Genomic DNA, 27,218 nt, shown 5'->3' on the forward strand with positions numbered 1-27,218 from the left:
CCTTTCCATATATCTGTCCCATTTTCCTTTTTGAAAGCGGTAATTGGACATAAATAATTTTGCGATTACCTCAAACTTGTTAGTTCACTTGGGCATTCTACTCCAATGGTCTCAGTCACAGGATCTAATTTCTGATCATCAGTTTATTGTGTGCATCCCTATCCTGTGGTACTTCCATCTTTTTTACATAACCATATACTGAACCATTTATTTTTTATATTTCTTGATAATTTCATTTTATGTTTTCTCATTGCCTACCTACATTTTTTTTTACTTGTATCCTATCTTCATATGAATATTTCTAATTTGCAAAATGGGGTGATGAATGGGGATTGCAGAGCATAAACATGATGAAGGCCAGTTGAGCATGTTATGTTTTGTAACACAATGTTATCTGTTGGAGTCGCTAAGTGTGTTTACCATCATTGCAGGAAAATACCTCGGACTGTGGCGGTGGAGTTATGTTGATCCCCTCGTTCTGCACCTTGCTGGCTTTGCAACTGTTTCTCCTTTCTTGGACTACCAACCTCAACCTTTTTCCATTGGCCAGCGGCCTTTGATTTGGGACCATTCTGTAACTAGATATCAGCTGTGTGGTTCTCATGGCTGAGGACTTCCCTCCCCCGGAAGCCTAATTCTTCATTCCAGTCTCACATCTCCGTGTTGTCGTGTGGTGGAGCTGCAAACTGTGTGTGTGTGTGGAGCTGGTCTATTGTGGTCGTTTGGACAACCAATATTTTCCTGGCAAGATAACTTGTGGGGAAAGCAGGATTTCATGGATCTACTTTGTGGAAGACCTTTTACATGAGTTAAGAAGATGGGAAATGCAAGAGGAGCCCTTTTGTCACCTTGTGTTGGCCTCGCTGCTTTCCTGACCTTCTCTTTACTTTTAATAGGAGATCTTGGCAGTTTCAGTGTTACTGGATATTGTTACATCCATTGGTATATTCTGCTTTTATCTGCTTTTGACAGGTTGCATTTATTTATGCACTACTTAGTTTTGCCAAATGAGATGGCTTTGAAGGAAAGCTGAAATCACAGGACAGTTCTCCAACCGATTTGGTAAAAGTTGTAATGTTATGAAATCAGCAAACAGGAGCATGTTTTCCATCGTCATCTTCCAGTTGCCAGAATCGTTTTTATACCACAGCTTCCACTTTTTATTCAGGGAGATCACTGTTCTCAATACTTAAATATGTACCTCATAAGTTCTTTTAAACTCATGTTAAACAATCTTTTAAACTTAAATGTTCTTTCATCCAAGCACAGGGACTGTTGCTAGGCAGGTGCCCTGTCAGAGGTTCCAGTTATCCAGCTGTTATCCACATTCCAGCTGTTGCTTGCATCCCGGCTGTAACTGTGGAACAGTGTGCAGGTGCAGGTAACAGGCAACTTTAAGAGAACTACAAAATAAATGGGTTCGGTGTAAAAAGTTTTTTTTGCACAGGAACTGAGGAGAAGAGCAGAGGAGTGATTTTCACTACTAGATGAGGAGCCTTGTTCTAACCTCCCCTTTCAACCATGTGCTACTTATAATTGTAAGTGCCCTTGGTGATTGAGAGTTTGCAAAATATATGTTAGTTCAGGTTGGTTGAGCGTGTTGTCAAGTCCCTTGCAAGATGTTCCTTGAGAGAAAGGATGTATGTTACGTTATTTGTAAGCTGCGTAAGTATTGCCAACAGACAGGGCTCATTATTTGTGCATCTGTTCCTTAAGGAAGGTCAACAATTTGAAAGAATAATGTCCAAGAAATCGTCGAACAAAAAGTCAGTGAATGTAGCATTTATTGGACGTTTAAGTGCTGTGATATTGTTACACTATAGACACTCTAGGTGGCTATAGTGAGTGAATTTCCAACACCTGTTAGATATCTAACCTCCCTATATAAAAAATACACTTCGGGATTTTTAAATCTCTACCATCAGCAGAGGACATTACTCTTTAGGTATGTTACTTATATATGGTGGTTCACTCACAAATAAACTTCATATCCAAAAAAAAGTTCAGTTTCTTGCTCATTTTCATGTGAATGACTTTTATTTGCTTGGATTATACTGTCCCCATCGGCTCTCTGAAAAAGCAGTAGCGTCTCAAAATGCAGTTGTGGAGCACCCTTTCTTACGGGTAACAAGATAAATGTTTATACAATCGGGACCAATTGGTCCATGGTATTTAAATGAACTTCATAAGGTATGAGTGAAAAAACTATCTGCAGGTCTAATACTGAGCACCACACTATGATGTTGAAACTAAGCATGACTACCATACCAGAGTCTCACAATGCAACTCTCTGGAGCCAGGTATGACTCGGTCTCAATGCCCAGAGCAATGGTGCAATTTTAGCATTAGTACTTCAGTACTAACAAGAGTTATTCTTAACAAATATTGCTCCTTTTTGCCTGGCACCCTGTAAAATTTTCTTGCAATACCTTTCTACATTACATCAGTGAACAACTGTATTAAAACCTCACTCAATAGGAAATGTTATTTAGTTGATGGGTAAGTGCCCAGACTTTGTTAATTCTTAAACATGTCACTGTACATTTTAAAACATAAGCATCTGCACGCTGATGTAGCACTAAGAGATGTTCAAACTCTTGAAGTGATTAGATGGTTTGTCACTATCAAGTTCCTGTATATACTAAGCATAATTGCTGGAAATGTGAAGCCAAAAGAATGCTGGAAACGCTCATCAGAGCAGGCAGCATCTACAGAAAAATAAATATTGCATTGATGTTGCCTGACATAAAGTCTGACATTAGAACTGGTCAGCTCTGACACAGATAGAAAAGGTTGGTTACCTGAAAAGGTTACCTGAAATTGTTACATTCAATATTAACTCCTGAGGGCTCAGTACAAACAGTGGCTTCAGAGTAGTGTTGTCCAAGACACCAAGCTGCTAAAACTACCCCTCAATGTGGCATCATAGATCAAATCAGATCAAACAAAGTACTTCCCAATTGCAATCACTCAAAATACCGCCATCCTTTATAAACATTCACCTTAATCATTCATAAAGAAATACAGGTATCACTCCTACACTGAAAGGAATCCAAAAGTGTGCTACAGGCAAATAATGATCAATCTGTCATAGGCTTGGGGCTGATTCGGGATAAAGATGGAGATGGAGGTATGGCAAAGGTTTGAAAGACAAAGGTGTTGACAAAGTCTTAATAAAGGCAAAGTTTACTGAGATAACACATAAGCCAACAATTAAAAACAAAGGTTAACAGACAGACCAACTGTACTTAAGATAGCAACGTCACCAAGTCTGGATAGGATGTGTTCTAGATTACTGAGGAATGATGGTGGAAATTGCATACATACTGTCCATAATCTTCCAGGGTATGGCAGTGGACTGGACAAATGCAAATTGTACACTCATTTTGAAAGATAAATTCACAAAATAGTGAAAAGGGCATAGACAGGCAAGGATTAAAAAACAAGTGAAAGTTCAAGCTATGTGGGTTCCTGTTAGTGAAAAGGGCAAGGCAAATGGGAGTAAGGAGTGGAGTATTTTGTTCAATGTGGCCAATGATTTAGAAAATATGTGAGAGCTTGATTTGGAAAGAGAGCAAAATAGATTTGCTCAAAAGGTTCTGGGGCAAAGACCTTCAGTTATGTGGAGAATGTAGTGAAGCTGGGGGAGCATAATAACATAACAGGAACAGAAGTGGACCAACCCCTCATACTTCTTCCATCTCCATCATCTAACTAGAACATGGCTGATCTTTTACTTCAGCACCGACTTCCTACCCTACTGTTACATCCCTTGACTCCCTTCATATCGAAACATCGATCATCTATTAATCTACTAGCAAGGAACAGACCTTCAGAAGACATAAAATAATGTGCTGGAAGAACTCAGCGGATCAGGTAGCAATTGTGAAGGGAGATAATGGATGACGTTTTGGATTGGGGCGCTTCCCAACCTGAGATGTCATCTGCCCATGAACAGGTGCTGCCTCACCCGTTGCGTTCCTCCAGTACTTTGTTTTTTGCACTACTGAGTTCCTGAGGACAGGTTTGGAGGGATATGGACCAAGCGTAGGCAAGTGGGACTAGTGTAGCTGGGACATTGTTGGCCAGTGTGGGCAAGTTGGGCCAAAGGGCCTGTTTCCACAATGTTTCACTCTATGACTCCAGAGGTATATAATTCAATAATCATCCACACTATGGCTGAAGACATCTCATCCTGAATGATCAACCCCTCATTTTCAGATTGTGGCCAATTTTTTTTCATCCATCAGTATTAAGCCTGTAAGAATTTAGTACATTGGGAACATCCCTCATGTCTCCAAGTTGAGAGCCTGTGTACTTAATCTGTCCTCTTATGACAACAGCCTACTTCCAACCTTCTCCCATCCTCGCCTCACTGAAATCAATCTTATGAATCTGCAGCTCAGGAGAGGCCTATGCTGCAAGTCCAGCCTGGGCCCCATGGATGTCCGAGACGCCAACCTTCCAAACCCGAATGAGCAAGGCAAAACAAAGATCGGGTGGGGAGGTAGTTCACCGAAAGCAACAAAAAGGCAATTCCATCAGCTCCCTTCTGACTCGCAGTTTCACGCTCGCAATCCTCCAGCCATCACCGCCCCTGCCAAACTTACCCAAAATTCCTCCAGAAAATCTGTTATAGTGGCAGATTTTTATATCGTCCAATAGATTACTCCCTCTAGCCGCTAAGTGGACTGCATGGTTAAGGGGAATGTCGTTATACGCATGCGAGCTCTCCGTCCGAGACCTTCAGAGCTTCTTCACCATCTTCAAGACAGTCCACACAGTCCTTTTGATTAATAAATTCTTTATTGTTGATGAAAAACAATAAGGTACATCCAAACTTCTTCTGACTCCATACACTATAATCTTCATCAAACTCCAGCTTATAGCTTTAAAGGTTAGAAAACTCCTTGGGTCTCCGTTATGCTTCGCATGGTCAAAGGGTGGACCTTCCTTATGCTGTTCCAAAACTACACTAAAAACTAAGCTTCTGCGCAAGAAACTTAGCTTCAAGCACGCCCTAAAATATGTCATAAATCCCACCCACAATATAACGGGCAGTCTAATATTTAAAGACACAAGCCATAGTTAATGACACACAAAACAAGCCAAATGGCTACAACATCGTCACAATCCTCGCAAAATAAGTCTCTTAAAGATATAGGCACCACACCACTGTCCACCTTCAAAAGCTGCCTTTTTACAACAAATCTCTGCTATCTACAGCTCCAATCTTGTTTTTTCCCCCCATGCAATGAGAGAGCTCCTCTCTGCAATAGGAAACATGCCATTAAACTGGATGGGGTGCAGGGAAGATTACGAGGATGTTGCCAGGACTCAAGGTCCTGATTTATACAGAGTTTGAACAGGCTAGGACTTTATTCCTTACAGTGCAGAAGATTAAGGCGTGATCTTATAGAAGTGTTTTAAATTCTGAGGTGAATAGATGGGGTGAATGCACAGACTTTTTCCCAGGGTAGGGGAATCAATAATTAGAGGGCATTGGTTGGCCCATAGATCATGATACAGATGTACAAGCTGTTGATGAAGCCACTTTTGCAGTTCTGGGAAGGTTCTCATTAAGGTGGAAAGGGTGCAGAAGAGATTCACCAGGATGTTTCCCGGGTTTGCGGGCTTGAGTTATAGGGAGAGGTTAGATAGGCTGGGACATTTCCCTTTAACGCTTAAGAGGTTGAGGAGTGATCTTATTGAGGCGTACAAGATCTTAAGGGCATGGATGGTGTGAATGCTCACCATCCTTTTCCCTGGGTAAAGGATTCTAAAACTAGAGGGCATACGCTTAAGGTGAGAGGGGAAAGAATACAGAGGGACCTCAAGGAAACTTTTCAGTCTATGTGGAACGAGCTGCCAGAGGGAGATATAAAAGCAGATACAATTACGACTTTTAAAAGACATTTTGATAGATAAATGGAAGAGTTTAGAGAACTATGGGTCAAATGCAGGCGTGGGCCTAGTCTAGTATGCCAACTTGATCAGCATCGACAGTGGGCTAAAGGCCCTGTTTCCTTGCTGTATAGCCTTTTTAAAGACCTTTGTGAACCACTGTTTAATTTTGTAAGAGCCCGCAGACTACACTGGAGGATTAAAATATCCTTGTATGTGAAACACAAAAGCTAAGCATACAGGCGATGCAAATATAAATGAAAAATGTATGTTGGCTTTTAATATAATAGTAATGAAATATAAAAGTAAGGAAGATAGACATAAATTGCTGGTGTAACTCAGTGGGTCAGGCAGCATCTCTGGCGAAAATAGATAGGTGACATTTTGTGTCAGGACTCTTCCTGAGTGATTGTAGGAGGGGAGGAACTGGAAGCAAGAAATGACCACGTCAAATCAGAACGGCAACAGATGACATCAGGCAGTGTGGTTCCGATAGGCCGATTATAAGTGAGTTCGGTATTTCGAAAAACGCAAGGAGTCATGGGATTTGTCAAAGGTCATTTGTGATAAAGAAAAAGCGAACAAAGCGCTGGCTATGTAAACTGTGTATAAATTGTTAACCATTCTACCAATCAATTAATCTAGAATTCTGTCAATAGCTTCCTTTCTTGTTCTGCTGTTCACACACTACTTACACAGTCCCAGTTCTAGTTCAGTTCATTCATCTGCAATTATGAGATATTCAAAAAGTTAAATAATTTATTATTTTCATTTAATCCTTAATGTATTTGCTACTGGAATAAGAAAATATGACGTGTTTGAAACATTTTCTTATCTTTATTCATAATTTATGTGTGAAAATATATTTAATCTGAGGAACGGGGGTGCCAGGTAGCGGGAGAGCGGGGTGTAACAGCGAGAGAGAGGGGCCAGATGCGAGTGGGAGACAGGGGGGAGATCGGACCGGTGGAGAGACATTCTCAGCAACTGAGCTGCAGCGTGTGTACAGATCTGCGTTTTATCCGTAGTCAGGATCAAACCCGGGTCTCCGGCGCTGGAAGCACTGTTGAATTGCTACTGGATCAGCCCCGTCCCCGTCCCCTCCCGATGGTTCCACCCCTGTCCGGAGGTGGCTGGAGATGTCCGGGGTGACCCTGGACTGACGGGACACCTGCCCGGACCAGTGGCAGCCCCAGGCTTACAGCCAGCGCGGAGAAGAAGCACTAACTCCAGCTCAACTCTGCTCCGACTACCGAGGAACCCGTTCCCCGATGGGCCAGGGACCGTCAGATGCACCTCTTACCTTATCCAGTGGCTGTCGGTTAACCCCCTCACTGCTGGCGAAAGCTGAGAACCAGTCATCAACGGGGATACACACAAAATGCTGGAGTAACTCAGCGGGACAGGCAGCATCTTTGTAGAAAAGGAATAGGTAACGTTTCGAGTCGAGACCCTTCTCTAGAAATGTTACCTGACCCACCGAGTTACTGCAGCTGGACAGGGATGGGACACTCGGGAGGGGACGGTAATGAGACACCGATAACAAATCTGCCTCCTTGGGTTATGTAGGAGAGGGATGTGTGGTTTGCCCCTGTATAATAACCCTGTATAACCCGGAAGGGCAGCCCGAGTGAGAATGCAACCCATACACCCAGTCTGAGGGGCACTGGACCGTGATTCATTAGATTTTTACTACTGAGATTTCTGCATGGACCAGTGAAGAATGGAGAAATAGTATCGCTAACTCCAGTAGCAATTCAACAGCACTTGCAGCGCCGGAGACCCAGGTTCGATCATGACTACGGATGAAACGCAAGTCTATATAAAGACAGCAGCTCAGCTGCCGAGAATGTTTTTCTCGAGTGACCTATGACCCGGGCCTGCATAGTCGGAATACCAAACTCACTTATTGGCTAGGAACAGTGTGATCCCAAGAGGGATACTTCGTTGCGAACTGTGGAATTGTTTAACGGCTTTTAATGGAGGACGGGGACGGCAAGAGGAGGGAGGTTTTGTATAAATTACATAAAATTGAAGAATTCAACATAAGGAAAATAAAGTAAAGAAGTCTTGATCCAGCTACTTGGGTTTGTGACTCCAGATCTGTATTGGAAGCAGTTCAGATTCACTGCGATAATATGTGGGATGAAGAAGACAAAACGTTGACCAGGTTGAGCCTATACAGATCGGAATTTACTGAGAATCTGAGGGCCTCACTGAAGAGATGTTGATGGAATGTTTTACCTTGTAGTGGGATCCAAAGCTGAGACATAATTTCAGTTAAATGGTTGCCCATTGAAGATGGCGATGATAAAGATTTTTTTTTTCTCAGAAGGCTGTAAGTCTTTGAAAATTCTCTGTTATTGAATATGTTAGAGAAAGATTTTGACTATAAAGTCAAGGATAATGGAGGTTGGACATCAAAATAGATTATTTAATTTTTCAAACTTTCAGTAGTTTATAACTTAATTGATACAATATAACAGCACCTAAACTATGAGCAAATATCCCCAGTGTTACGTGGTGTCATCTCCATAAGATTGTGTGTTGCACAAGGACACTTGTTTGGATCTTCCGGGGTGACCAGGGGATTGTTAGATACTTTGATTGCGACTTAAATTCATCAAGAGTAAACATGCTAAAACCTTGTGATTATCCCTATATCAGGACATTGTCCCTTGATCCAAATAAGGGAACTCTCCCGAGGTCGATCCTGAAAATAAAAACTGAAAAGGTTGGATACCTGAAATTAAAAAGGAATGTGCTAGGAAAAAGTAAATGTCTCTGATGGAAGACTTCCCCTCAGTTCCACTGCCTTATTTGCAGAGTGCTTCCAGTTTTTCTCTCTTGCAAGTCAAAGAACCTTTCCGGCGCATCGCATCGGCCACGTTTGGTCCTCATTTTGCCTCTTTCACAACAGCCCTACCATCTCATGACTCGATAATAGGTTTACGGCTGTTTTTATTGCTGTTAAGGGAATGTGCACAATTAACTCCGGTCTTCGCACGCATTCCGAAATGTTGGGGCCCAGTGGAATTAGTTTCTATTTGTGTTATAATTGACTAAAAATCAAGTCACGTCCAAGCCTTCACCCACATATTCTAACATTGTTACAAAACCTACCATCAGTGGCCTGCCGCATGCGATTCCGGAGGCTTTGGGGAGGCGGACGGGATTAAAATGCAGGTTTGTATTGGTTGTTGGAGAGGAATTTGCTCGGACTGCTAGCTGATGAAGAATATCCGTTCTGCGATCCTGCCCCCCTTTTTAAAAAAAAGTTGCTGGTCGATTGCGTCGCTGGTTTGAATTTAAACGCCACTAAAAATGCCTTCAACATCACGGATCGCAAGTGCAGGACAAAACAAAAGGTTTGTTGTTTATTTAACATATTATCTTGCTTTTTGGTGTGGCTTCAGTTTAATCTTATGCTGTGAAAAATGTTATTTAGGCCCCGATACGAATCGGCAGCGTCTTGCCTACCGATAGGGGCTTAAATCATGGCAGTGGCCATATTCCAAATGATCACATTCCAGAAACATCCACTCTCAAGATAATCAAATTCATTATTTATTTGCACAATCATGTCATAAGAACAACTAAATCATCTATATTTTGTGTTATTGTCTATCCATGATCAATATTTTCATACTAAATATCCACAGTACAGTTTTAGTCAGATGTATTGTGCAAACAATAATTATCTTGATGAGAGTGGATGTTTCTGGATTAATTTATGGGAATTAAACATGAAATTCCTTCCATTTGACATAAATTCATGACAACATGAGATTTAAAAATCATGTTATATTGTGAATTAGTGTGAATGGGATCTGTTTATTTGTTATTTGGATACTTTGGCTATTTAAAATGTTTAGCCTTTTAAGAAATGGATAGATGGTTAGATCTATTAATTGCATTTAGATGAATTTAATTGATTTGATGAAACTGATGAATATGCTTTTTTTTGTTGGGTATTTACTATTTGTTTTAACGTTTAAGTTTACCATTTTTTTTCTAAAACTGCAAATAATAACTTGTTTCTGTTAATGCTGTTCAGTGGGTTTTTTTCTTTACATTTTAAACAGATGTCTCCAAAGAAGAAATGCAAAATTGTCAATCCAAATGCCCAGCAAAAGAGACTGATTTAGACAGCATTCACAGAGATTATCCGAATCTAGACTACTCCAAATGTGATGATCTACTGGACATTTTTAATGGGAAAGCAGTGGGCAGAAAGGCATGTCATGCGTGGTTTGAAGAGCAAAAACTTGTAGTTTACAATGCCAAAATTAAAATGTTGAGGAAAAACAGCGTGTTCAGAGTTGCTTATTGGTTACAATCTGAGGAGTATGATTATGCTACTGAGTGTGATATGCCAATGTACCAGCTAGCAACTGATCTTCTCTATAAAGACTTGGTCTTTTGCTAGAAATTGTAAGTTCTTTATCTGTCTGTTGCGGACTTACAGCATATAATACAATAATATTAAAATTCTGATCTTGAGAATATCATATTTTTGAATTTTCAAGGCAATCTGGGTGTTTATTACTATTTACGTCACAACAGTCAATTTTGTAATTAGCTACAATTAGGTAACTAACTAATTATATGCTTTAATTTCAGGTCATCCAAGTAAAATGTTTCATATTTGTTTCAGAATGCTTCAATCTATAATAACTGAACATTTCATTCAGTTCTCTTAATTTTTAAGAAAGTTATTGGCTTTTATGTCAATTGATTGTCCTCGATCACAACTTTTGTGTTAAGTCAATGGAAGAGCAATAGGGAACAAGATGCTAATTTCCGAGTATGAAAATAACCATAACTTTTTTAATACTGAAGATATGAAAGTGAGTTAGGTACCAAATTAAAGTTATTTTTATGCTTTACCTGATGGGATAAATTACAGGCTTGATTTTTTAAATCTCAACATTTTGTAACATTCCTACATATTGGATCTGGAGGTTCCTACCACATCAACCCCCTTCCTCCCATTGACCACACCCCAAGAAATCTTTTCACATTTAATATTGTTTCAACCTGCCTTTCTAGCAGGAACTGGGCGGCAATTCTGATAGAATTAAACTATTCTCTCGAGATCTGTATGCCTACTGTAAAATTTGCGCGACATCCTCGCATTTCGGAGCCATAGTGCACCAGGTGGTCATTGTAGCTCTGCTATAAGATCTTTGGTATTGACAGTCGTGGATCTGAGATGCCAGTGCGGGGCGGAGTGAGGGATGGCGCTGAACCGATGATGTCAGTGCGGGGCGGAGTGAGGGATGGCGCTGAACCGATGATGTCAGTGCGGGGCGGAGTGAGGGATGGCGCTGAACCGATGATGTCAGTGCGGGGCGGAGTGAGGGATAGCGCCGGCCTGATGATGTCAGTGCGGGGCGGGGACTGAGGCTGTGGCTCGGCGGTAGCCGTGTTGTGCGGGCACTCGGCCATTCTGGCGGAGTCCCGATAGAAAAGTTCGGTGTCAAGGAGGAGGCGACGCCAATTATATTAGGAGAGCCAAGTTAACAGCACATGCCCTGTAAACGCGGATTAGTCTTCACCCCTACCGCCCTGCCCTGGCACAGCTCTAGGCCAAGAGGCCCTGTTAGCGCCTGAGAGCGGGGTGAAGCGAAGGCTGAAGCGGCGGAACTTTAACCCCGGGCCGCATCAGGAGCAGGCGCAAGGCCGGACTGACAGTGTGGCTCATGTGCGGCCCGGATCCCCTGTGTCATCCGCAGCTACTCTCCAGTCCGTGAGCCGTTCGGCCCTACCTCCGCCCGAGCAACAGCCATGAAACGGTACTTGCCGGTGGCACGGCAACACTTCTTGGCGGCGGCGGCCAGCACCAGCGTGGTGGTGAAGGCCCTGTGTGGCACGGTTCTGGCGTTGTACTGTCTCTCCTTCCTGACGAATACGGTGCATGGACTAGGAGTAACACCCGGCTACCTCTTCCCACCCAATTTCTGGCTGTGGACGCTGCTGACGCACGCCGTGGTGGAGAGCCACATCTGGGACGTGTGTGTCGGGCTGGGGGCTGTGGTGGTGGCCGGTAGGCTCCTCGAACCTCTCTGGGGAGCACTGGAACTCCTGGTCTTCTTCGCGGTCGTCAATGTGTCAGTGGGAATACTTGGAGGATTTTCTTATCTCCTGACCTACGTAGCGACTTTCAATCTGGATTACTTATTTACCGTACGCATTCATGGTATGTCGGGCTTTCTTGGCGGAGTCCTAGTGGCTTTGAAGCAGACCATGGGAGACACAGTTGTACTCACTGTGCCACAGGTGCGGATGAAAGATGTTCCAATGATGGGTTTGCTCCTCGTTGCTATTTTGCGTTTGACGACATTGCTGAGTAGCTCTTTGTTAGCATCCTACGGGTATGGTGTACTGTCCAGTTGGGTTTACCTGCGCTTCTATCAAAAACATAGTCGCGGTCGAGGGGACATGTCCGACCACTTCGCATTCGCCACCTTCTTTCCTGAAATCTTCCAGCCGCTTGTATCGATGGTGGCCAATGTGATTTACAGCGTACTGGTGAAGATCAGGATATGTAAGAAGACAGTCAAACGATACGATGTTGGGGCACCGTCATCTATTACAATAAGCCTTCCTGGTACTGACCCACAGGACGCAGAACGGAGAAGGTACTCTTGCAATATTGTAACCAATTCCTCTCGTGTATCTTGGATTATTGAAATTCTTTAACATTGGGATTCCCGATATAAACTAAATATAAGATGTATATAACCTGAACCAATAATTATACCTGAACAGGGCTCGACTTCCATATTGTATGTGGGATATGCTGTGTAGGCGGTGGAGGAGTAGGGGAAGAGACAAACCACTGTCTATCAAACAATAAAGCAAAAATCGCAGATGCTGGAAGCCTGAAATAAGTTTTTTTTTAAACGGAAATGTTCAGTTAGTTAGGTGCCATATTGGAAGGAGAAACAAAACTAATGTTTCAAATTGATGATATTTCATCAGCATTAGAAATTTAACATATGCATGTCAGTTTCAGATTTTCACAGGTCTGACAAAAGTTTCAATCATTAATCCCAGTTCCCTCCACAGATATTGTCTAATTCATTTTTCAATCTTTCCTGACCTATTGTCCTTCCTGTGTTGAGCTTCACTAGGATGTGTCATCTTAATTTGCAAACTTCAAGCGAGTTAGGAGAATTTCAACCCATAAAAGGCAGCATTGATTGATAGAAAAGGTATTGAAATATTTTTTTGACTGGGGTTGTGTATCACACATTTTGGTACAAGGGCCGGCTGTCTTTCATGTGCATATCGATGATATTGTGGTTACAGGGAACAATTTCCAAATTTGACTAGGTACCGTGAATAGTGAGGAGAATAACCATAGACTTTCAATGTAATAGAAGCAGACTAGTAGAATGGGTAAGTAAATGGCAAATGAAATGTAACATTATGAAAGGTTACATCTTGATAGGAAGCAATGTAAAAAGAGTACAGGAGTATGGAGGTAAATTTGCATAGGTTCTTCAGAGTAGTTAAAAGGTGTACAGGAGCCTCGGCCATTATACATTATAGTACGGTACAAAGCAGTTATAGTGCTGGAGTAACTCAACGGGATAAGCAGCATCTATGGAGGGAATGGATGGGTGACTTTTTGCATCCATCTCCTTGATAGATGCTGCTGGACTGAATTTCTCCAGCACTTTGGTTTGCTCAAGTTTACAACATCAGCATTTTCTTGTGTCTCTACAAAATATCATGATGTATTGTGCACAGTTCTGGGTGCTGCTTTTTAGGAAGATTTAAGGCACTGGAAAAGGCGCAGAGATTTATGAATAAGATTCCAGTCATAACAGGCTTTAGTTTATGGAAAGTCTTGAGAAACTGGGCTATTCTCCTTGGAACAAGGGAGTTTGAAAAATGATTTGGTGGAGGTATTGTGAATCTTAAAGGGTATGGAAAGCGAATGGTTCGCATTGGTGGAACAAAGTTTTATCAGAATTGACCAAATAAAAGAACCAAAAGTGACAAAAGAAAACAATTTTATTTACAATGTTAATAGCTAACTTTTGTCGTGCATTGTCAGGGATGGATGACGTAGATTCAATTTTGTGAGCCCAATAATGGGTTTTTACATGTTATTTTTGTCTCTGAAAGAGAGGTAATTCAGATTGAAGGGTGGTAAGTGTGCCAAAGTTGATAGGGAGAGGTGAGGAAAATTTGCTAGATTTTCTCCTAGCAAGTGATCAACATCATCTAAAACAGAGAAATGTAAGGAAAATAGTTGACATCAATTAATTTAATATATAGTAGGAGAAATGTTGAAGTCTTTAAAAGAAAATTACAGAATATTAAGTAAGAACACCATAGATTTTAGAAAAGACCAGAAATGGTGGGGGGGGGGGGGGGGGGGGGGGGGGGGGATGTAGGCAAGGCAGCATCTGTGGAAAGAAAAGGTCACCATTCTGCATGTGCAGCCCTTTGTCAGAATCCATCACAGACATTAATTGTTGCCTGACCTGAGTTTTTCCATTATTTTCCGTCTTGATTTTGGATTTTTAGCATCTGTTTCTTTTGATTTCCCAAAAGAACGTTTGTTTGACAAACTTGATTATGGTGAGGTTTGGGTGGGGAAATCCTATGGATGTGGTATATATGGATTTTAGGGAAGCCTTTTTGAAGAGCCTGGATTTTAAACTCTTCATCAACAATTGACTGAGGAAATTGAAGTATCCTAAAGACCTCAACAGTAGCATTAGCCAGACGAAGAATTTTTAGATTTATTTTGACTCCTTAATTATTGAATTACTACTCCAACTGCTCTGGATAATAATTGGGTGTGGTTCTTTTATAGTTTGGGCATTTTTGTTTGTTCTTCACCCAGAATATCAATAATTTAACAAAATACAGCTTTGCTTGCTCTAGTAACGTGTGTGATTAGAAATAATAGATGAACGATTTTAAACCTTGGATTAATTAAGTGTAAGCTAAAGATTGAAAAGAACACAAGACAGAAGCAGTCATAACAAATTGTGTGAAAAAAAAACAGGATAATCATGGGACTGGGAAGCCCAAATGGGGAAAACAAAATCCTGATAAAGACCAGCTGTGGGAGACCCCAGTGATTCTCAGTAGAATTTAGGATTTTTATTCCGACATAAATGCCCAGTACAATAGATAAGACAGTACTGTATCCCAATACCTTTATTTCTTTCTCTCAGTTACTTAACTAACCTATTCTCAATTGTTGAGATGCTTTTTGTTCCTGTTTAAAACACTAAAAGCGGGAGAAATATTGAGTTATTATTGTAACAGTAATTCGTGGCTTGTTTGACAGTTTCAAGAATGACTGTGATTGAGGGTCAGTCACAGTCAATAATACTGGACATGTGACAATCAGATGATTTTGCACTCATTGCTAACTGGGTACTGACCTTTTATTCCAGATGACTTAACTAACTGAATTTAAATCCCCAAACTGTTATGATAGGATTCAATTCAATGTCTCCTGATCATCGTGGTCAGTCATCCTGTAGGATAACCATTATGATTGTCTTAAGTATTAAAAATTAGAATAAAGGATGAGACACAGTTTTTATGTGTAGGAAAGAACTGCATATGCTGGTTTAAATCGAAGGTAGACACAAATGCTGGAGTAACTCAGCGGGACAGGCAGCATCTTTGGAGAGAAGGAATGGGTGCCGTTTTGGGTCGAGACACTTCAGACGTAGTTTTTAACTGCATATACACTAAAAAAGAGAGATGGTGTCATTTTGAAGGCTAGTAATGGAAACAAGGAAATATTAACAAAAGCAGTGCCAAGTGGAATTTAAGATCAGTAAATGAGAGGTGTTGCATTTTAACAAAGTTCAATACTCAAAAGTCCCCTGCATGTGATTTTAAATTGCAGGGGACTTTGGCGATTGTTCAACTTTAAATGTTATAGTTTAAGTCGAGACGTGTTTTTGGAACAAACAAAATATTTGATTTGTATTAAGTAATATGGAATTAAAGTTGATGTAATCTGTAAATTGATGTAAGTAGGTAATGAATATTGATTTCTCGCACTTCAGGTAACCCCGGCATTCCATCTCTCTATCCCTCCCCCACCCAATTCGCACTAGCTTCTCATTTTCACCCTACAAACAGCTTACAATGGCCTGTTTCCCTTATCATCATTACTTTTTTGCATTCTCTCATTCATTATTCTTTATCTCTCCACATCACCAACTATATCTCTTGTTTCCCTTATCCCTAACCAGTCTGAAGAAGGGTCACGACCCAAATCGTCACCCATTCCTTCTCTCCAGCAATGCTGCCTGTCCTGCTGAGTTACTCCAACTTTTTGTGTCTATAATCTGTACAGACCTTGATAAACTATAATTGAAGAACTTCACAAAATTTGGGATTCTGCGCTGTAAGTCTATATTGGAAGCATAGATATTGTTCAAAGATTCACCAGGACTGGAGGAAATAAAATTTGGGATCTTACAATGGAAAATACATGATTGTGGAGGTAATTTACTAGAATGTTGTTTTGAATTAATTAGAGTTGACACATCCAGTAGTTAAGGAATGCAGACTGAAAAGCCTGGATACATGAGCCTGTCTATCATTGAAAGTAGGTTAGTTACGTAGCTAAGGGAAAGGGTAAGTGGATTGGGTATACAGAATTAGGATTCTATGCTAATGGAGAATAAATATTTACACAAAATAATTGATCCAAATGGATAGATACTCTTAATTTCCATGTTCTGCACCATCATAAACCTACATGAGGAAATAAATCATGAAATTATTTGACCATTTTGACAAGTAATGACAAAGAATCTCTAGATCTTCCTTTGTTGGTTAAAGTGCGATAGTGACCAAGGCGTGTTTGAATGTCTTATATTTGATATTTTGTATGTACATGAGTGTAGTCAGTTCATAGTGTCTTGTGCAAACAAAGCTTGTATGTTTTGCATAAGAAAATAATAACTACTGCGCTCATAACAGTGCCATCCTAGTAGTGCATAGAGGTGTCAATCTAGATTGTGCTCAGATTTCTGCACCACGCCTTGAACCTTGTGAGTCTGTCTCTCTTAAATGACTGATCTTGTAACCCCTTGAAATTGCGGAACAATGAAGTGTCATATTTTAATTGGTACGTGTGCAGAGTGAAAATGAGTAAGGATAGATGAATAGAAGATGGCAAGGTTACCCTAGGCAGAATATAGTTGCCATAGACCTTGCCATCAATTGACATTGATGACAAAGGAAAGGAAGGACTAGTACAAGCACTAAATCCCAATGAAATGTTAGCGGGCTAAGAAAGCACAATGTGGTTTAAACAATGGGAGCCAGGGTGTTGGACGGACAGAATAGAGGTTCTGCTTGAACTTTTAAATGTAGCTTTGAGACCCAAAGGTTTGTTTTGAGATTTACCAAACTACAGTCACACTGTGGGTTTTCCTTATTAGTAAACAACTGGATATTTGTATAGGCAGTATAAAATGAAGGATTAGTTGATAGTTTTGGTAATGGATTGAAGTTTAAATCAATTCATAGTTTGACCACTTTCATATCTGGGGATTCAAAAGATCAACAAAGCAACTTCACTTTATTCCCATATTCTCTCATGCCCTTTTAAATCCAAAATCCAAAACTAGGCATACATGGCCCTCTGAGCAGTGATTTCCGAAAACTCGCAAAACCTCAAAGATTATTTTCATCCGACTCCTGAAAAACTTGGTCTCGCATTGTGAGCTCAAAATCTGGATTCTCCCTCCAAGGGAAATAACCTTGCAGCATATACTTTGTCATTCTTTATGGGGTCCACCTGTTTTGTTCTTGTTCACAGGTTTAATTTTTCTATGTCAATATTAGAACATTGAAAAATACAGCACAGGGTGGCACAGTTAATCAGCTGGTAGAGCTGCTGCCTCACAGCGCCAGAGTCCTGAGTTTGATCCCTACTTTGAGTGTTGGGTGTGTGGTGACCTTGGGTGTATGGAGTTTACACGTTCTCCTGTGACCGAGTATGTTTCAATAGACAATAGGTGCAGGAGTAGGCCATTCGGCCCTTCGAGCCAGCACCGCCATTCAATGTGATCATGGCTGATCACCCCCAACCAGTACCCTGCCTTCTTCCCATTTTTTTAAATTAAAAAAAAAAATTATTTTATATTTTTTAGTTCTTTTTAGTTTCCTCCCTCATCCCAAAAGATGTGCGGGATTGGCCTCAGTAAATTAAATTAGCAGGTAGTGCTAAAGTAGGATAACAATAAACTAGTGAGAATAGGTTATCAATGGTCAGCGTGGACTTGGTGGGCCAAATGGCCTGCTTCCCAACCGTATCTCTAAGCTAAAACTAAACAAAAATTAGCTTAATAATTTTATTGGCCTCTGATCACCTCATTTTTCACGTGAACATTTTGGCCAATTCCATTTAATATCTCCTCACATGACCAAGCCATCTTCTAAGACATTAGCCAAGCCTATTTTTGTTCCATAAGCTACCACAGCAAATATACGCTTCTTTTGGTAATCAAACTAAAACCACAGTGTTGACAAACTCAAACCATGGTCCATCTCATAAGACTTTGTTCTTCTATGGCAATCCGCTTGCAGTGAAGATAACAAAACTTTTGGTTTTCTGATTACTTTTGTTAACATTGTAACTCACTTATGGGAATAATGAAAACATTCTCTTTTATCCACTACTTCACTCTTTACATGATCCATTTGCCTGCATAGATCATGGATCAATATGATGCCTGCATATTGTTATACCTATCTAGAACCCTCTTAAATGTCATTATTTATCCCATAAGGGATACGTGTAGAATTAGGCCATTCGGCCCATCAAGCCTACTCCGCCATTCAATCGTTGCTGATCAATCTCTCCCTCCTAACCCCATTCTCCTGCCATCTCCCCATAACCTCTGACACCTGTGCTAATCAAGAATTTATCTATATGCCTTGAAAGTATCCACTGACTTGGCCTCCACAGCCTTCTGTGGCAAAGAATTCCACAAATTCACCACCCTCTGACTAAAGAAATTTCTCCTCATCTCCTTCCAAAAAGAACGTCCTTTAATTCTGAGGCTGTAACCTCTAGTCCTAGACTCTCCCACTAGTGGAAACATCCTCTCCACATCCACTCTATCAAAGCTTTCACTATTCTGTACGTTTCATTGAGGTCTCCCCTCATTCTTCTAAATTCCAGCAAGTACAGGCCCAGTAGCAACAAACGTTCATCATAGGTTAACCTACTCATTCCTTAGATCATTCTTGTAAACCTCCTCTGGACCCTTTCCAGAGCCATCACACCCTTCCTCAGATATGGTGCCCAAAATTGGTCACAATATTCCAATGCAGCCTTACAGCACCCTATAGAACCTCAGCATTACATCCCTGTTTTTGTATACAAGCCCTCTTGAAATAAATGCTAGCATTGAGTTTGCTTTTCTTTACCACTGATTCGACTTGCAGATTAACCTTTTGGGAATCCCGCACCAGCACTCCCAAGTCGCTTTCCACCTACGATTTCTGGATTTTCTCCCCATTTGCATGACTCCACACTTTGCTTCACTATATTCCATCTGCCACTTCTCTGCCCACTCTCCCAGCCTGTCCCAGTCCTTCTGCAGAGTCCCTGCTTTCTCTACACTACTTGCCCTTTCACCTATTTTAGTGTCTGCCTCCCCCATCTCCCAGGCAGCACATTTCAGGCACCCACCAACCTATGTGTAAAGAAATAAACTTGCCCTGCCCATCTCCTTTACCCCTTTCACTTTAAAGCTATGCCCTCGAGTCTTTCACCTTTCTGAGTTCTGATTGTCTACTCCATCTTTGCCTTTTCTACCAGGTCTCTTTTTAACATCCGGTGTTCCAGACCAATACAATGCAACTTTGTCCGTTCTGTCCTTATAGCTCTCACCCTCGAATCCAGCTGTCATTTTGGTAAACCTCTTCTGCACCATCTCTAAAATTGGATGATCAGAGCTGCAGTCAACCAAACATGGCATAACTAAAGCCCTACAAAGCTGCAACTTCCTGACTCTTATGTGCAATGGCCTGACCAATATGATGCCTTGACCACTCTATCCACTTGCGTTGCCACTTTCAGGGAGCTATGGACTTGAACCCTAAGGCCCTTCTATACATCAATGCTGTCAATGGTCCTGCCACCAACTATATACTTTCCCCTTGCATCTGACTTCCCAAATGCAACATCTCACTTGCCCGGATTAAGCATCTCCATCATAAATATGGGTTGGAAAAAATACAAAATAGTAAGGAATGTGATTTGCTTTGGGCAAGGGACTTGTGTTCATCACCAAGCATTGCTTGCTAGCACCACCACTGACTGAGCTGGCTGAAGCTTAGACCCAGCTGCCAACAGCTAGATGAACTGGTTGCGAGAATTGACCTCTGACCATATTCTTATCAACCTACCTGAAGCATCTATCCATGATAGATTTGGAAGCAGTGATCAAATTCGACCCGAAACATCACCCATTCCTTCTCTCCAGAGATGCTGCCTGTCCCGCTGAGTTACTCCAGCATTTTGTGTCTACCTTCGATTTAAACCAGCATTCCTACCTATAAATCTTCTCTGCAATATTTTCAACTTAACAACTTCCTGCCGATGGAAGGGTGACCTGAACACAAAAATCAGCCATGATCTCATTGAAGTAGAGAGAATCCAGAAAACGATTCATGAGCCGCATGTCAGTGGTAGGGAAACAATTGGAGAGAATTATTTGAGATATGATTTACTTTGGAAGAGAATTGGCTAATTGGGATAACCAGCACAGCTTTGGACGTGACTGGTCATATCTCAATAACTTGATTGAGTTTTTATAAGAGATGACAAAGCAGATCGATGAAGGATTCCAAAGATGTACAGGTTTATAGGTTAATTGGCATGAGATAAATGTAAATTGTCCCCAGTGAGTGTGGGATAGTGATAGTGTGCAGGGATCGCTGGTAGGCGTGGACTTTGTGGGCCGAAGGGCCTGTTTCTGCACTATCTCTTAACTAAACTAAAAAGATAGGATGGTGGATGTTGTATACATGGATTTTAATAACGCTTTTTACAAGGTCCCTCATGGTAGGCTGATCCATACGATTAGGATGTACGGGATTAATGACGACTTGGCCGTATGGATTCAGAACTGGCTTATTCAGAAGATGACGGTTGTGATGGAAGGTAGATATTCTGTCTGGAGGTCAGTGACCGGTGGATATCTGAAGGGATATGTGCTGGGACCTCTATTGTTCGTGAAATAAAAGACCTAGATGTAAATGGGTTGGTGAGTAAGTTTGCTGACAACACCAAAACTGGAGGAGTTGCAGACAAAGAAGGCTGCCAGAAGACACAGTGGGATATAGATCAGCTGCAAAACTGGGCAAAGAAATGGCAGATGGAATTTAACCTAAGCAAGCGTGAGATTTTGTAGTTTGGGGGACTGAATGTAAGGAGAGTGTATACAATTACAGGAAAGATGTGGAAGCTTTGGAAAGGGTGCAGAGGAGATTTACCATAATGCTGCCCAGATTAGAGGGTTTCAGCTACAGGGAGAGATTGGATAGACTTGGATTGTTTTCTTTGGATCATGGACTGTTGAGAGAAGACTTGATTGAAGAATTTAAACTTATGAAAGGCTTGGTAATTAGGATAGACAGTAAGAAGCATTTTGCCAGGGTGGAAATGTCCAACACTAGAGAGCATAGCTGTAAAGTGAGATGGGGAAAGTTTAATGGAGAGTTTAAAGTGCAATATCTCGCTGCTGAGGTCTGAGATTCCCTCCTGCTTTAAGAGGGCATCAATAATACTGGTGCCCAAGAAGAGTAATGTGACGTGCCTCAATGACTATCGACCGGTGGCACTAACGTCCGTGGTGATGAAGTGCTTTGAGAGGTTGGTTATGGGGCATATCAACTACCACCTCAAGAACCTCGACCCACTGCAGTTCGTCTTCCGTCACAATAGGTCCATGGAGGATACAATCTCACTGGCTCTCTACTCCACACAGGACCACTTGGACAATAAAAATACTTAGGTCAGGCTGTTATTTATAGACTACAGCTTGGCGTTTAATACCATCATCCCTTCCAAGCTAGTTACAAAACTCAAGGAACTGGGTCTCTGCGCATTGCTCTACAATTGGATCCTCAACTTCCTTATCCATAGATCAGTCTGTTTGAATTGACAGAAACACTTCATCCTCAGTGATAATCAGTACGGGAGCACCTCAAGGCTCAACCCCTGCTCTACTCACTCTATACTAATGACTGTTCAGCCTGATATAGTGCAAACTCCATTTTCAAGTTCGCTGATGACACCACCATTGTGGGACGGATTACAGACTGTGATGAGTCAGAGTATAGAAGTGCGATGGACTTACTGACCACATGGTGCCAGCACAACAACATGGCTATCAATATCAACAAACCCAAAGAACTGATTGTATACTTTGGGAGAGGAAGGTTGAGGACCCACAATCCTGTTTATATCAATGGGACGATGGTGGAAAAAGTCAAAAACTTCAAATTTCTGGGCGTGCATATTTCCGACGATCTTTCCTGGACCCAGCACACTGATGCAATCATAAAGAAAGCACATCAGCGCCTCTACTTCCTGGGAAGATTACAGAGATTTGGTATGTCAAAGAGGATTCTCTTGAACTTCTACAGGTGCACAGTAGAGAGCATACTGACTGGCTGCATTGTGGCCTGGTTCGGCAACTTGAACGTCCACGAGCGGAAAAGACTGCAAAAAGTTGTAAACGCTGCCCAGGCCATCACCGGCTCGAACCTCCCACCATCGAAGGGATCTATCATAGTCGCTGCCTCAAAAAGGCAGCCAACATCATCAAAGACCCACACCATCCTGGCCACACACTCATCTCACCATTGCCGTTGGGAAGAAGGTACAGGAACCTGAGAACTTTAATGTCCAGGTTCAGGAACAGCTTCTTCCCTACAGCCGTCAGGCTATTAAACAATACAACCTCATAAGTTATGAACTACAATAGACTATTATTATTTTTTTTTTAAATTGCACTGCTATTGATTATTCTTTTATTTCAGAGTTTTTGTTATATTATTTATTATAATTACATATTCGGTTGTGCTGCAGCAAGTAAGAATTTCATGCTTTTATCTGGGACATATAACAATAAAACACTCTTGACTCTTGAGATGTGCAGGGCAAGGCTTTTTTTTACACTTAGTAGTGTCTGGAACCCATTACCAGAATTGATGGTGGAGGCAGATGCAATGGTGGTGTTTAACAGGCTTTTTGATAGGCACGTGGATGTACAGGGAATAGAGGGATAGGGATCATGTACAGGCAGATGAGATCAATTTAAATAGGCATCCTGTTTGGCACAATGATTGTAGGCGTGAAAGCCTGTTCCTGTGCTGTACTGTTCTATGTTTTATAGTGGCAAAGGTGCCAAAAGCCCGATTCCTGGTCCTTATATGTGTATTACTTTGCATGGATCTTCCTTGGATTTGTTTAGAACTAAGATTTGTCAGTTTATAACTGAAAAATTATTTTAAGTTGTAAGTTCGTTCCAACAGTTAGAACTGATGGATGTATCTGAATTTCGTGTTGACAGTTCGTTTATTGGATTTGCAATGTTTCAATTGCTTATGTGTTGACTATATAAAATTTGCAATTTGCATAACCTTGATTATGTTATTTAATTTCAGACAATTGGCATTGAAAGCTTTGAATGAACGGCTGAAACGTGTTGAAGACCAAGTAGCATGGCCCAGTATGGATGAAGATGACAAAGATGATTTATCTGATATGCCGTTGCTTCCAGAGACCAGCAGGAGTAATGGAGATGATTCTGGGGCAGCCGAACACAATGCATTCCCAGGTCTTTCATCAGGATCTTAGAAGACCTTTAACAAATGACTTGTCCAGTTGGATGGAAGCGAAGGAGGGTTTAATTCTGCACAGATTTGCATCAGTACTTTCAACTATTTATCTCCAGCACTTACGATCTGTATGGAAAATAAATTTGTCAGTAAAAAGACTATAGTTGCCTGAGCAGCTGTGGTGTTCATAGTCAAACTTCAGCAGGATTGGATGGTTTTTAACTCTTGCTGTTGGCTATAACAATTGGAGATGGCATTTGAACTGGTAATGAATTAGATACAATCTTTGCTGTTAGTTCTAAAAACTAATTAATTTACTGTTTTATTTTGAAGTGTCCTTTTTTGATTAGAAAGAACAGATATTTAAATGATATAAATGCAATGTAGTGAAGATGTTTAGTAGACAGAGCGGGAGCAGAGAGGGAAAGGATGGGGAAAGGAGCTTGCTGTCATTGAGATTAAAAGGAACAGAGCAAAACCACAGCTTTGGTCCCAAGTTGACCTTTGGATAATGTGCCAAAATGTGCATCCCTTCATTTATGACATCTTGCTATCGATGGGAAATGGAATTTTTAATCTCTGGGGAACTGTTATTGGATTGGAGCTTGTCATATTCATTGAATTGGATTCACCTTTTGAAATTTTATTTTCACTCTCTTCCTGGTATCATGTATCTGCAAGATTAGTAACATTCCAAGTTCTATTTGATTGTAATAGTAAAGATAACACAGTTAGATCATGTTGAATAGTTTGTTTCCCCCTTATCATCATTTTATTTGCATATTGAGTTTTCTTTTCTGCCATCATCCTGGCTCTTTTAATGTTAATGTTTCTCAGTAAAAAATTGCTTCAAATTGGTTGCAGATTTTCTCTGGGGAGCAAAGGTGTGCCTCACCTTCAGCACCTCACTGTGGGATAGGTTTGGAAGATTGCCTATTAAAAGGGCTAGGTAATTATTGTGCTGGTTCTGAATTTATAAGAAGGCACACCTAATTTATGAAGGCAATAGTTATAAGCATACTGGGTTAGACTGACGAGTGTATCATATTCTAAATCCTCTGCAATTGCAAAAGGGGTAGTGAAAGTTCATGAAAACCATATAAGCCTCTGCCATGGGTTTTTAATAATATAAAAGTTCCGTATTTTTTTTTCACATGTATATAAAAATAGTCTCTTATTGAAATGGGTCAGGATTTTATTCCCAAACTGAAGCTTTAACTAGGAGAGAGCTGAGAAACAAACAGTTGGACACATTTCTACACGGCTTCTGATAGAGCAAAAATAGTGAGATCTTTATAAAATGTGATAAGATCAGTATAAATTTTTTTTTTTTTTTTTTTTTTTTTTTGTAGAATCCCATTGCCATATGGGCTTGACAAAGCCACTTCATTTCCAGTGCAGTACTTTCTATAAAGTAAGAGTGCACTCTCATAGTTTTGCATCACTCTGTACCAATCCCATTCTAATTTTGTTTACATTTGATCATTTTGGAAAATGGAGCTAGTAGGAAATAGCTACAGGTTGAACACCAATTTTCCAGCACCATTGGTTCCGGAGACTTTCTGGATTAGCTATTTTTCTGGATCCACAGAGGTCATGTGATAGTGAAATGACAATACACCCCTGGTCTGCTAATGACATCTCTCCCCTGTCTGTAAAGCATCATGGAATGCCAGAAGCTGAAATAAAATATAAAATGTGAACCAAATGCGAATGGAATGACCTGCTGACCCATCCCCAGCTCCCACTGTCTCCCTGGCCGTTTAGAGCCCCAACATCCAACTCCACTACCGACTGGCAAAGTGCACCAACGAGCCCGTATGTTTTGGTAATACGGCTGTTGTTGGGGCACAAGGTCTAGCCCCTGGGGACAGCGGTTTCTTTGGGTCTCCCCCGGAATCACCAACATACTCCACCTTGGAAGCGACAGCAGGTGAGGGTGAGGCAGACCCATGGTGACTGAGTGCATTCTGTCGGTGGGGCCATATGAAGAAAGCACTATTCCCGGGAGCTAAAACATGAGCCGCAATAATAGCCGCATGAACTGGTGAAGAAGGGCTTGCTGGTGTGTTCCAGCGGCCCTAGTTTTAAAGTGAAATGGCACAAAATGCTGGAGTAACTCAGCCAACTGAATCAGTCTGAGGAAGAGTCCTGATGTCATCTATCCGTGTTCTCCAGAGATCCTGACCTGCTGAATTACTCCAGCACTTTGTGTCTTTCTGGTGGGTGAAGAAGGGCTCGGTGCACCTTGCAAGTCAGGAGTGTGGTCGGAAGCCGGGGCTCTAAATGGTCGGAGAGATGGTGTGAGCCTGGGATGGGTCGGTAAGTCCATCCATTATATCCGACATCTGTTATAAGGGGGGGTCATTAAATGAGGGTTTACTGCATTGTCTTTGCGAAACAGTTAGGAGATATGATTGAGAGCATAGTTGATTCTTTCACAATGGAGGGAAATGACTGAAAAGAGCCCTCGCCACTCGCAATGCCATCTGTGGCTGCTCAGGGAATTTTGTCCGAATTATAGGGGTGGACGGACCATCGGTTACCAGAAAATCGGTGTTCAACTTGTATCATTGTTAACACATTTAAATGTGTAAGATACTTTAATGTAAGATTCTTAAAGGATGAGTATTATCTCTCATCTGTGATTTAATGTTTTATTTTCATATTCTGTGGGCGATTTGTCATTGACTTAATGTGTTTTTAAATCTGCATTTATGGGGGAAAAACTGCTCATTCCGACTGCATTTCACATAATGACAAATTGTAGGTTTCTTTTTATTTATCCACATTTATCATTGCAGACCAGTCCAATAAACTTTGCAGTCTTATGTTCACTTTTCATACCCCTCAAAATGCTTTTCAGCCATATTGATAAATATGCTTTTTTCTATTTTTCTTTTGCGTGTTGCGCTTGCAAGTGATAGCGTAGGAAATGGTGTCGATTGTTATTGGACTAATAATCCAGAGAATGCAAATTCAAATCCCACCAGTTTTGGAGTTTTGATTCAGCTATTGCTTTATCTGAAGGAGAAAAGCTGCTTATTGGTGAAATAATGATAGTAAATACTTTTATCACTAAAATCTTTGATGTTGATTTATCATTCAATATTAACTAGTTCATTGACGCCCTTTAGTGATGGGGAGATGCTCCCGCTTGTCGTGTATAACCTAAATATAACTCTAGTTTCACATCCTTTGCTGACACTACTTCTCCTTCAGCCCAACACGCTATGCTTTGACTATCTCTGATGACAAATAATAGAAAATAAATTGTTTTTGAAAAAATACAACTAAAATATCAAACAATGTTATTTTAATTAAAGAAAAGTTAATTGAAAAAATGGCATTAATTACAAGGAGTTGCATATTTGAGTGACAATGTCTGATAGTAAAGACCAGCACAATGAAAAAGGGATGAAGCTTGTGTTTGTACATGCCTGGAG

The 27,218-nt window shown here is 41.0% G+C and overlaps 2 protein-coding genes across 4 annotated transcripts in view; both read left to right on the forward strand.

The window, feature by feature from the left end:
• Positions 1 to 2,001, forward strand: part of cacna2d2a (calcium channel, voltage-dependent, alpha 2/delta subunit 2a) — a 362,960-nt gene extending 360,959 nt beyond the window's left edge. For all 3 annotated transcript variants that reach the window (XM_055647851.1, XM_055647852.1, XM_055647853.1), the window contains one exon: positions 432 to 2,001. In XM_055647851.1, coding sequence (XP_055503826.1) covers positions 432 to 560 — 129 coding nt within the window. In that variant the 3' untranslated portion in view covers positions 561 to 2,001. The remainder of the gene's footprint in view (positions 1 to 431) is intronic.
• A 9,277-nt stretch (positions 2,002 to 11,278) lies between these two features.
• On the forward strand, positions 11,279 to 26,856 carry tmem115 (transmembrane protein 115). Its single transcript, XM_055647856.1, has 2 exons — positions 11,279 to 12,548; positions 23,599 to 26,856. Exons 1-2 carry the CDS (start codon positions 11,695 to 11,697, stop codon positions 23,789 to 23,791), a joined length of 1,047 nt encoding a protein of 348 aa, XP_055503831.1. The 5' UTR covers positions 11,279 to 11,694; the 3' UTR covers positions 23,792 to 26,856.
• The last annotated feature ends 362 nt before the right edge of the window (positions 26,857 to 27,218 follow it).

This window comes from Leucoraja erinacea, chromosome 16 (genome assembly GCF_028641065.1).
Source record: "Leucoraja erinacea ecotype New England chromosome 16, Leri_hhj_1, whole genome shotgun sequence".
In the NCBI taxonomy this organism is placed as follows: domain Eukaryota; kingdom Metazoa; phylum Chordata; class Chondrichthyes; order Rajiformes; family Rajidae; genus Leucoraja; species Leucoraja erinaceus.